General features: G+C 39.6%; 1 protein-coding gene across 1 annotated transcript in view; it reads left to right on the forward strand.

The window, feature by feature from the left end:
* si:ch211-163l21.10 (basal body-orientation factor 1) overlaps positions 1 to 12,819 on the forward strand; it is a 144,587-nt gene that overhangs the window by 40,262 nt on the left and 91,506 nt on the right. The window contains exons 4-6 of the mRNA XM_042091328.1: positions 6,309 to 6,452; positions 6,535 to 6,615; positions 8,110 to 8,180. Coding sequence (XP_041947262.1) covers positions 6,309 to 6,452; positions 6,535 to 6,615; positions 8,110 to 8,180 — 296 coding nt within the window. The remainder of the gene's footprint in view (positions 1 to 6,308; positions 6,453 to 6,534; positions 6,616 to 8,109; positions 8,181 to 12,819) is intronic.

A 12,819-nucleotide genomic window follows, 5' to 3' on the forward strand; every position in this document is an offset into this window, starting at 1 on the left:
CTAACACGCCAGGAACGGAATGCTTCAGTTACGTGCCTGGTGTAGCTACACTCATAAGAAACTGACCATACTACCCAGAGATTTAGCTTGTTGAACCTATAATCGTTAAACCACAAATAATAATATTAGCAACAATATCTTATGCTCAACTAAGTACGGGTATTGTTCTAGTCTAAACAGGGCTCAAAAACACAATACCCGTGCACTATTAGGCTAAGTTGCTATCACTAGAGCTCAGGTATTTACACTTCAGTCTAATTTATGTCTTCTTGCCATTATTACATTAACCTTTGTAGGCCTACAATGATGCTTTGTTTGATTACTTGGTGTTTACTTAGTGTTTTGTATGTCTTCCAGAGCACATCCTGATGTCAGGCTACACAGCTTTCTAGCCTACATTAGGTCATCACGTTAGAAGCATAGGTTTGTGATCTAACTTTTATTGTTGTGCTAGTTAGTTTCTAGAAGTCTTTTTCTAGTAGGCTAATACAGGTTCTTATGTGCTCGTCAATGTTTGGGAAAGTCAATTAATGGGTTTCTTCAGGTCACTTTCCACAGGTGTATAAAATCAAGCACCTCGATTGTGAATGCAGACTGCATGGTGCTTGATTAATACTGCCCTACAAAGCCAAAAGGCAGTAACTGCATTTTTGGTCGAAAATGAGTTAATGTCATTTTTGGGATATTAAAGACTTCCTTTATCATGTGGATAAATATCTATATTCAATTTGACTGTTTTTTAAAAAAAAATAGAGGGTTGTGTTCACCGTAACTCCCAAAACCATACAAGCAACCATGGCAGAGAGCCACAACTGCAGTTACTGTTCTTTGGCTTTGTTCTTCGACGTGCAAGTACAGTTACCATACTCTGCCTTTGGTAGCAAATATTGATTATATGTCAGTTACTGCCTTTTGCCTTTGCACGACTCCTTATTTTTAGTACATAATACAAAGGCAGAGTACAGTATCTGACAAATAAGGGTCAAAGGTCAACTTTGAGCACAAGTTTTTTTTATATATACACACATTTCTTCATCAGGGCAACAATTCACCAGATTTTCATTGCTCTACCTATAATACATTTGTGTAGACAAAACAAAAAACTTTAAAGTCATTTTTCTCAGTTTGACACTCTGGTCAGTTACTGCCTTTTGCCTTTGTAGGGCAGAATACACCTGTGTAAATAGACCTGATGAAACCCATGAATTGCATAACAGATAGAATTGATATTACCGAATGTCTTCTTGTGGGTGTGCTACTTAGTACATCATACACCTTACCAGTCACTAAAATATTTTTGTTTCCATTGTGCCAGTACAGTTTTGTGTGAGATAGTGAATGTCCTGTGTACTATTAGTATCTTGTAACTTGACAGTAATACACATTTATTTACTTTAGGTACCCAAACAGAATACTTCATGAAAAGTATGAGTATTGATACAAGCACTTCGGATACACCATGGGCATAGGGGCCTGCTACCTCTACTGCCATCAAGCCTGTTCATCCAAGGCCAGCTAGAAGACCTCGGGTTGATCAAGAGGAGGAGGAGGAGGATGAAAGCGACATCTCCACACCTGAACACCTCCACACCTCAACACCTGATGGCTCCACCTATGGCCCAGCGCAATCAAAGAGCAATGTAATAGAATCATCACAGCCAACGAATGTGTTTTGTGTGTTGTCCCTTCGGATCCCCAGGACAATGTTCTTGTTTTGTGTTTGCATTATTTTAATAGACTGCAATATTACTATTTGTCAGTGTTTCACGGACCACCTAGCAAAAAACAAAACAGTAGACCTACTTCAACAGTATATTACACAATAGGCCTTCTCACTGAACCACCTTGCTTATTGTCTTTGCACCTAGCTTATGGTGTCAGAGGATTCATATGATTTAAACTGGCATAGTTTGTTGCAGAACTGTTTGGATTTACATACAAGTTGGTTCAATATTGCAAACAACTCATCTATTATATTTTACCACATCTACTTGTGGAACACTTGAGATAGCTTGCGGACCACACTTTGAGTACCACTGCTGTATATAAATATAATAAAGTTATTTATTGAAAATTGACCTGTTTTGTATATTTGTTTCAGGAGTTTCATCAGTTTTTGTCCCTTTTAAGCTTAAGGTTTATCTTACCTTTCATATCTTCTGTCTCACAGAGGGCCATAGTCGTCATAGTCGAATGTTTAGTGCATTTTGAAGGGAGTACATTATGCTAAGGCAGACTGGTTCTAATCCTGGGTACAGGGTCATACAGACAACAGGGGTACTGGTGTTGCCCTTTTTTCTAACCACATGAGCCCTTACGAAAAAGTAGTATAGGAATCTTATAGTATTTGGGACAAAATAGTATAGTAATCTTATAGGAATAATTGGGACATACTGTAGAAATACTACTAATAACTCTATAAGTTGCTAGGTTACGGGGACGCTGGCGAGACATGCTGCTCCGTCTGGCATCATGTTTTTGTTTGTTTTTATGTAATGTTCGTAATTTTATGTAATGTTCTGTTATTTTTTTTTGTATTTATTAGTCAAGTTAAATGTTTTCACCTTTTATTTATGTTATTTTCGATAGTTTTGTGTTATTCTTGGTCCTTTTTTCTGGCTGATAACTAACGGTAACGTTAGTTTCTATTCTACTGGGCTGATGAGCTTGCCTTGACTAGCTGTCCCTCTTCCATCTGACGCTGCACATCCTCTGTCTGGACTCGTCTGGACGGAAAGATTGCTCAGGGCAATGGGCCTACTCTGCGAGAGATCTGCAGCTGCCACGACCATCGAGCTGCGGCTGACCTGCGAGCTGCAATAACGTTAACGCCTCTGACGCTGGGTGCCTGCAGTCTGGATTGAGTGCTGACGTGGGGAGCTCTGATGGCGACGTCGGGAGCCATGAAGCCACAAACGGTCCTTGCTAAAGCCACCGAGCTGCTGATCAGCAGGAAGATCGCCCATCACGACTTCAGACTGTTGTTCTTCCGGTGCTCTGCTCTCCAGACTGCCAGTAAATTCTCTGAGTTGGTCAGTGAAAGAACTTTGTTGGTCTTGCATTGGCAGTTTCACGCGGGTCATCATTGCCCTTGGACTTTTTCAGCCGGTTGGAAATTGGACTAATTTTAACATGATTATTATTATTTTATTTATTTATTTTCAATTTGCTGTGTTGTCTGTCTTGTATGTCTTAGTGTCAAGGGAACGCTGGTGACTACGCCGCTCCGTCCGGCATCTTTTATGTTTGTTATTTTTTAAATGTGGTGTCAACACTTATTGTCTTTTGTTTTTTGTCAATGTCTTGTATGTGGAGCGCTTTGGGTTGCACTTTGTGCATGTTAAATGCGCTATACTAAATAAAACTGACTTGACTATAATATCCTGTAACCGCTATAGTTTTTCTATAGTAGTCTTATAGTACCTATAGTATGTCCAAATACTATAGTATTCTTATAAGATTACTGTAATATTTAGTCCCAAAATACTATAAGATTCCTATAGTAGGCTATTTTTTCTGTCATACGTGACAGAAAACAACTTGAGTAGGCTAACCTCTGCCAGATGTCAGGCTATCAAAGCCATAGTTCTCATTACCGGAGAAGTCTTGCAGCACACATTCTCTGCTTCTGTAGGCATTCTGGTACAATTCCAGCAAAATATAGCTAGGTAGGTGTGTTTGCATTTAGATCTATATATTGGGCTGTGACCAAGTGGTCTTTCAATGATAGTATCATGGAATTCAAACCATAACAATCTATTCCGATAGCATTAGCAGGCTAGGTCAGTGGCTGAACTGCATTTAGGGTGCTTACCTGTGTTGTGAAGTAAAATATCTACTAGGAAGATTGCAAAGACTTTTGACTGTGTAAAGAAATAGGTCTTTATTTTAAAAACGTTTCCAACTGTTTATTACTTGAAAGCAAGATGACGTTCATTGTCACAAACGTTCACCTCTTTTAGGAGAAATTTTAAGCTGACAGGCAATTGTTACCATTCTATTAAACCAACGTTCACCGACAAACGATCAGGAAGCGGTTCTTCTTCCTACTCGGATACTAGGATCAAACACATGAAGTTGTATCTCCGAAGACATTTTGTGCAACAGTTTTGACTCAAGTTTTAGCCAGGTTTTAGCACTGTAAAGTTGAATATGGAGCATAGCACAGGCAGAATCGGATGAGGACGCACTGGAGGAAGCGTCACAGTACTGTTAGCCAATCAGATGTGAATTCATTAGCATGTCATTAATATTCATGACTAGAGGCGAAATCCAGTCGTTCCTCCCCGCCCACCTTCCCCACCAAACTAGAACAGCATGAAACAGACGCAGGACAGCATTTTTTTCACCAAAACCGGCTCACAGGGCATTCATCAATACTGCAGACCACTGCAAAATTAATGAAAAAACGATGAGATGAGACCTTTAACGCCTAGCGTTATAGAATCTGGTTGCATGTGTGTTGTGTAGTGGGGTGGGTGTATGGGTGCACTAATGAGCCCAAGCAACTTATATGTGTTCCGTCAGTGGTTCGACTGCACAATTATCACAATAGCACAAGTAGAATAGATGGGAAGGATGGCCGTAAGCTTTAATTTCCCCAGCACCTCTCAAGCCAATGCACGGTTCCATGAATGATCAATGCTATAATCTGTTTCAAATCTTGATGATTTTATGAGTTCTCCCTGCTTACTGAAAGTCGCTGTGTGAACCTGCGTAACGTGAGCGTGAAATAGAATGCGAAATATTAAAATAATCGCATCGGACTCGGTGTGTACACTTTGAGTAAAATTTCGCACATGAATTTTTCGCATTTTCACACTGTTATTTCATATCATATCTGGTGTGTACGGGCCCTTAGTCTGTACATTTACACTACTATTATTTGTTGACATCAAACCTGAACGAACGGCAGCTGTTCCTGAAGTTTACTTGCGTGTTTTTTTTTTTTTTTTTAAATTAGCCAACTTTTTTGCAGTAGCGCTTGAATTCCAGGAGCGGCGCTGCGCCGCTGCTGAATACATTGTAGGGTAAACACTGGGATTGTGAGGATATGTTTGTTGCAATGTGACAAAACATTTTTTAGCTTAGAAACTGCCGTAACATCACTTAGAGCACCTTTAATTAAAATCTTGACAATGAATGGTTTTGGTTGTTGGTGGCATTATTCCATCCCTTACAATACACAATTATTCCGTCACGATTGAGATCTCCAGTAAGTGATTTTGTATGTGCATGTCAAAACATTGCTACGTGGAATGATACAAATACTGTAGCTGCTTTACGATTGTTTGTGAATAGGTCTTACTGAGTTAGGAGTCCTCTCAACTACTTCTAAGCTGTTCCAGACTTACTTGCTACTTGTAAGGCTAAAATGCTTTGTGAATTACTCTAGTCCTAAAGTTATGACGGACACACCCATTGTTGTCAGGAGTTTCTCCTAAATCCGCTAGTTAGGAGCTACTTTTAACCTTAAGATTTTATACAGGCCCAGGTGTAGAAAACAGGCTGTTATAACAATCTATAAACTATCACGCCTTGTCACACACTAGCTTGCCCCAGCTTGAGCCTAATATTATAGTGGCAACTATTGATCCCTTTTGTGATTTTTTTTTTTTTGGCAACCAAATAAAACATATTGGGTGGGTTGCACTAACAAGGATTACATTAGACTTGTTTTAGTCCTAATCAAGGATTTGTAGATCTAGGTTTAAATGTAATTTGAGCTCTGTTGCATCACTCAATTTTTAGCATTGTTTAACAAATCCATGTTTAAAACCTTACTCTGTGATTAAAACCTTGACCGGTGGGTTGTACCAACAAGAATGACAGTTTAACCTACACCAACTTTAAACCTAGTTTAAAGATAATCTGGTCACTGCCATGTTTAATTGTGTACATGATTTTTTAAAAATGTATTATTACAGATTCCTTGTTGAATCGGTACCTCCTTGAAAATTCCTCATCATCATAGAACTCTGTAGGGTTGAAACAGTCTCTTATTTTCCTTTGTGGGACTTTTTATTCAATACAATATATGCAGCCATTTTATTCAATACAATATATGCAGTCATTTCAGAAATTGAAACCACCTCAGCAGCAGGATTAAAATTAATCCCTAACTGAAATTTAAATCTGTGTTTAAAGCAGTTGAGCAACAGGATTAAAATGAATCCAGGTTAAAACTATGTTTAAAGTTTGGTGCAACTGGATTAATGGATAAACCTTGATTTAATCCAGGTTCAAACGTAATCCTTGTTGGTGCAACCCACCCATTGTCTTGTTGGGTGTATTTTTTGTTATCCTAGGTTGGTGAATACACCCAAACAATCAGTGATATGGAGGATAAATTTAAGAAGAGACTCAGTGAGTTTCGTATGATCCAGGGAGAGCTGAAGACGATTAAGGAATTTCGCAAGCAGAAAGCCCACATGGAACAAGAACTTACCAATGTATGTAGAACAACTACTAATAATCCTTTTTGAAACTGAGCAGTATAAGGTATTGAAGATCATTTTCTTTTCTTTTATTCAGCTTAAAGAAAACATGTACATTGAAAATCGGGAGCACAAAGAGATGCTTGCTAGAGTGGAGCACAAATTTTTCATTGAAAAGGTACGTTCAAATCAATTACTGTCAGTGCCTCTGGAATTGTAAGACAGTTAATCACTGGATAATTTGAGTAGGAATCCATAGCGTGGTGTCCTAGACTGTTTTCAGTTAGTTAAGAACTGACTTTTTGCTAACAAATGCAAGTTGCCACTGCGCAGGTATTGGACTAGTTGTGAAGGTTACCTTATAGCCTGCTATATTCCCATTCCCAAGAAGAGCAGCCTTAAAGTCCTGAATGACCTAAACCTGTGCTTCAAAGATGGATCCTCTTCAGTTTGCATATCATGCTAAAAGAGGGGTGGATGATCTACATATTGAATGCCATCCATGAACGTGTAGAAAGCCCAAATTCTTTTGCCCGGCTCCTATTTGCAGATTTCTCGTCTGCCTTTAACACCATTCAACCTCAAATGCTGGTTAAAAAACGTATGGACTATTTCAACCTGGATCATCAGCTAATTCTGTGGATTACAGACTTTCTGACCCAAAGAACACAGACGGTGCTGGTCAACAAGAGGTTCTCTGACATCAGATACACGTCCACTGGCTCACCCCAGGGTTGTGTCCTCTCACCACTACTTTTCATCTTGTACACAGATAACTAGAAGCCGCCATGCTGATCGTCATCTAGTGAAGTACGATACTGTTCTCCTTTCCCTGCTACATGGTTCTGTCCAAGATCACGGGCCTGTCCTCAGTGAGTTTGCGGAATGGTGTGATAGCTCCTTTTTGGAGCTACAGTAAATGTTACAAAGACCAAGGAGATGTTCATTGACTTCACTAAGCATGGAGGAAGCAGGACTGCAACTACAATCCACGGGGAACCAGTGGAAGTTGTACATGAATATAAATACCTGGGCACTGTCATTGATGACAAACTGCGTTTTGACTCTAATACAGAGGTGATTATTAAAAAATGTCAACAGAGGCAGTATTTCTTGAGGAAATGTCAAAAATCTCAGTCAAAAATAAGAAACACCTCCAGAGCATTGTGAACACATGTTCTAAAATCATTGGCCACCCTCTTCAGTCTCTGATATCACTGCATGACAAGGCAACATTAAGGAAAGCCAACTACGTCTTAGAAGACTCTACCCATGTCCTACACAGAGTTTTTGAATGGCTGCCATCTGGCAGGCGTCTGCGCTGTCCTCTGGCTCGGACTAACAGGAGGAAGGCCACCTTTACTTTTGAGGCTATTCACCTTTTGAACTTGAATATGCTCCAAGCCCCCTCCTCCTCCATCTCCTGGGACTAACACCCCCCCCCCGCCCCCCCTTACACTCCTGTCTGTCCTGTTCTTTCTTTGTCTTATATGTTGTGTTATGTCTTATATGTCACTATGCCTGCATAGAGAAAATTGCCCCCTCGGGGATAAATAAAGTTTTTTGAATTGAATTGAATTGCTATGGATTTCTCTGGAATTTAGGATGAAGATAATTGAAAGAATAATAGAAAACTGACAAATGAAATAAAAAATGCTGAATCTTTTGTCAGGTTCGCCTGGAGAAGGAAGCAGAGCAGAGAATTGCTCAGTTGGCTGAACGTGCCCACAATGAAGCTGTTGTGTGAGTACTTCCCTGTCACTTACTTGAAATTTCCCATTAGTAACATGCTAACTAGGTTGTTGCTAGGGTAATTAAGATGGTTGCTAAGGTGTGGCCAAGGTAGATATGGTGGCTGATGTGGTTGCTATGCTGGTTGCTATGGTGGTTGCTAGGCTGACATTATAGTGGTGGTTGCTAGGTTGTTGCTAGGGTAATTAAGAAGGTTGCTAGGGTGTTGCTAGGGTATATGGTGGTTGCAATGCCAAATAAAGTGGTTGCTGACTTCTGGCTGATGTCATGTTGAGAACACATGTGCAGTGCAACTCTCCGTCTCAATCCATCTTTAAAAGTATTCCCCTACTCGAAATATTTGGGCCCTATCATGACATTCTAAAGCGCATCGTCACTCGTCAAAAGTTTATTCAAATTTAGTAGGGTGTCCAGTTCACATTGGGAGGGGTTTCGTTATCAAACGTGAAGCACATGGCGCAACAAGGTGTTCCTAGGTTTTTTAATCAGTCATATGGGTGTGTTTGGGGCGTAACATCATTTACACCAATAAGAATGACATCTGTCATTCCCTTTAACAGCGCAAAGCGCGATATGTCAAATAATCGGTATCGGTATTTTGGCATTTAACGGCGCATTTGAAGGAGGCTGCTTGCGAGACCGTATGGAATAGTCATTCCTAAACCATGCTTTATTAAAACCTAGCATAGCCTTCACGCATTTGCACTCGTCTATTATTTGAACTCATTGGCAAAGTGAAACTTACTTCACCAAGGTGTCAGTCAACGACAAGACAGTTATATGCATACTTTCACTATTGACTGACAATGGGTTACCATCGAAAACATAGTCTGGAAAAAGCAACACTTACCCTACTATTGCTCAAATGACTGAATAAAACAACATTTATCCTGCAGAGGAGTTGCTTATATCTCGTGACAGTGCGTCTTCAGCTGTGCTCCATACGTGTCTCTCGCCTCTCCCCTAATCACTTAACCGTCATTACCAATTTGCAAATGATGGTGAATAACTACTCATCATGAGATGTACAGTATTTCGTAATATCTTTATTCTGATTATGTTTCCCATTGTAATCGTGCAATTTGTAATGTTTTGCATGGACGTGCGCTGGTGTGCGTTCATGAATGATAGAAGGATGGTGCGTGCACCTGCCAATATGACTGTTGACAATGCGCTCTTAAAATAACATATAAACAACTCGCCATAGACTTCTGACCAGGTGTACAATAGCGATTTTTAGACAATGCGCCAGGCCCCTCCCTAGGTTGTTAATTGCCACACCCCTGGGCGCATTGTTTAAAAAATAAACGTGCAAAATACCGAATTAAACTTTGCGCGGGTGGAAAAAGAGTTTTACGCCATGCGCCAGTGTGCAAAATACAGCCCTTTAATTCAAAGTATTATACAAGAAAGTAATGATTGTGGGGAAATCGCAGATAAGCCTAAAGAGCTCGAAAAAACAGACTATGGAACGAACAAGGACGAAAAGAGACCAGCTTAGTGAACCAACGACGATGGCTTCCCAACCAGGCCTAGAGACACCACCGAATCAGGAGACCAGCTCTTCCGTCAATTGACCTCTATCGGTAAAGACCTCCAAGACTTTAAAAAAGACATGGCTATCTCTGAATTAAAGGGGGATTTGAAGTCGGACCTGAAGGAAGGGCTAACGAGCTTTAACCAGGAGATAAACCAGAAGCTAACGGAGATAGGTACATCACTTCAATCTCAAGGCCAAGCTATCATCGAAATGTAACTAAAGAGTCCCTGCTGTATCTACTAAGAGAAAGACAACAACTTCAAAATAAAGTGACAGATTTGGAGAGCAGATCCAGGAGATGCAACATTTGGATTTATGGTGTCCCTGAGGATATGGAGGGTGACTCTATGATACAAGTCGTTGTTGACTCTATAATACAGGTCGTTGTTTCTGGTGGAACAGCTCCCACTACCTGAAGACATGGCCCTCCAAATTCAACGCGCTCATAGGGATTTAACGCAGAAACCGCCCCCCGAGTCTACATCAAGATCCATCGTGGTGAACTTCCAGCAGTACAATGTTAAAGATATTGTTCTGACGCTAGCATGAAGGAAAAAGATCTACATAACGAATAAACTAATCTTTTTTGATCACGACTACACATCGGAGGTGGTGGAGAAGCGCAGAGCTTATGCAGGGGTTAATAAAGAACTAAAAGAGAAAGGCATTCGTTTTCAAACTCCATTCACAAAGATCCGAATTCATTGGAACACTGGTCCGCAGACTTATTAGACGTATTCAAGTGGCCAGTCTCAGAGAAGAACCGGGAGCCAATCTGGCGGAGAGCATACAGAACTTGTTTCATTGGCAACGAGAAGACGCGGGAGAGAAGGAGAATCGAGTAGAGATGAGTGCGAAGGAGAGACTTCAGGAATTCAGGAGATTATCTCAATAATGAAAAAAATACATGGAGGAGGACTTAAATGCAGGAAAGAGGATGGGACTCTGATTAGTATTGTTTCTTTCTTAACCTTTGCATTGTTCCCCATAGATCAAACAACAGAGAAGGTAGGCTATACTATACTATGAATCAGATCAAACGGATCAGCATTTATAAGTCAAAAGAGTAGTATACATCGCACACTGGAGGGTATATTTTGCTGACTTTATTTGGCGTGAACAACGCGTTTCGCAAGTTGCTTCATCAGGTTCACGTTCAGTCAATCTGACACCCACAGGTGAAATAGGTGGTAACATCATCACATGACCACACCAGACCCAGTGAAAGTACTCCACACTCTAACACACCAGAAATTGCAATCAATATCATCAATTCAATATCCTGCATATTTTAGCTTACATATAGGCCTACACAATCTGTCATTTAAGCATATTTGTATCAAAAAACATATTGCATGTTCAAAAATACAATAGATTTTAATTTCGGTCATTACCATCAACCAATAATTAATTTACATAGAAAAATACACTCTATACTAAAATATACTCTATTTACAAAAATATAATCTATTTACAAAAATATACTCTACATACACATCTTATCCCAAGAATACACTTAAATCCAATACCTCATTCAGACCATATGGTTCTACTGTGTTGAGTTCATGTATCCAAAAGGCCTCTCTCTGCAAAAGTTGTTTGATTAAATTACCTCCTCGTGGTTGAGGTTTGATCCTCTCAATACCTATAAACTTAAGGGTAGTGCTTGGTCCATGACTCTTATCTCTGTAATGCCTTGCATAATCAAAGTTATCATTTCTGATTGCTGCTTTATGTTCCGCAATTCCTAATTTTAAATTGCGTTTAGTTTGGCCTATGTACATTAGTCCACAAGGACATTTTAACATATATATGACATTTATCAGCATTTATGTTGGACTTATCTAGAGGATACGGAATGTACGAACAAGTCATTCCACCACTAGGGAGGGCCCCTGCCCCACCTTTTGTGAGGTTTTCCCTCCATCCTTTTCCAACAAGGACTTTAGTGACCCCTTTACCCAGGGAAGTCTTATATTTGTTTTAAGTTGAGGGGGGGGGATCGTTTTTTTTTATTTCTCAACGTGAGAAAATTGCACCAATGGAGGGTGACACTATGCAAAATGGAGATTGTAACTTGGTTAAACACTAGACTTACCACATGGTTAATTTAATTTCTCTTAATGTTAATGGGCTTCTAATGGGCCCAATTAAGCGTAACAAAATTGTTATAAAGCTTAAAAGAGACAATATTGATATAGCATTTTTGCAAGAAACCCATATGACTGAGGTACACCATCAAAAGCTTAAAAGACAGGGATTTAAATATGTCTTCTCATCCTCTAATGGATCAAAACATAGTAGGGGAGTGGCTATTCTGATCTCAGGAAGAGTGGTGTATGAACATATTACTACTATTAAAGACAGGGAAGGTAGATTTTATACTAATTAAAAGAAAAGTTGATGGAAACTTGTTCACTTTATATAATGTATACATCCCACCAGGTTCGAGGACAGACTTTTACAAGCAGATACTTGATAGGACAGTGACAGAGGCGCAGGGCATTTTAGTATGTGGAGGCGACTTTAATATTACTTTGAATCCGCACCTTGATTCCTCAAATAGCCGAATTTCTCAATCCAGGAAAGTAACTACAAAAATGAATACCATAATGTCAGACATAGGCTTGATTGATGTATGGAGATTTTTTAATCCGTCGGTCAGGGACTACACACATTTCTCATCCCCTCATTCCTCATACGCAATAATCGATTATTTTCTGGTATTTAGAACTTATATTGATAGAGTGCATAGCTGTCATATTGGAACCAGTGATATTTCAGACCATTGCCCAGTATATATGACTGTCTGAAGTGTATAGGAAGAAACTTACACATTGGACACTAAATTCATCTATACTGATCAAAGACAGGATTTGGAAAAGACACACTGGAATACATAAAAGAGAATGATAATGGTGAAGTTTCCTCTCCCATTTTATGGGATGCATGTAAAGCTGTAATGAGAGGAAGGGTCATTGCATTAACTTCCTTCCTAAAGAAACAAAGAACCAAGAGGCTTAATGATTTACAAATTGATCTTAAAAAGTTGGAAACTGAACATAGACACTCCCTTAACTCAAGTATCGA

Source organism: Alosa sapidissima, chromosome 5 (assembly GCF_018492685.1).
Source record: "Alosa sapidissima isolate fAloSap1 chromosome 5, fAloSap1.pri, whole genome shotgun sequence".
Lineage (NCBI taxonomy): Eukaryota > Metazoa > Chordata > Actinopteri > Clupeiformes > Clupeidae > Alosa > Alosa sapidissima.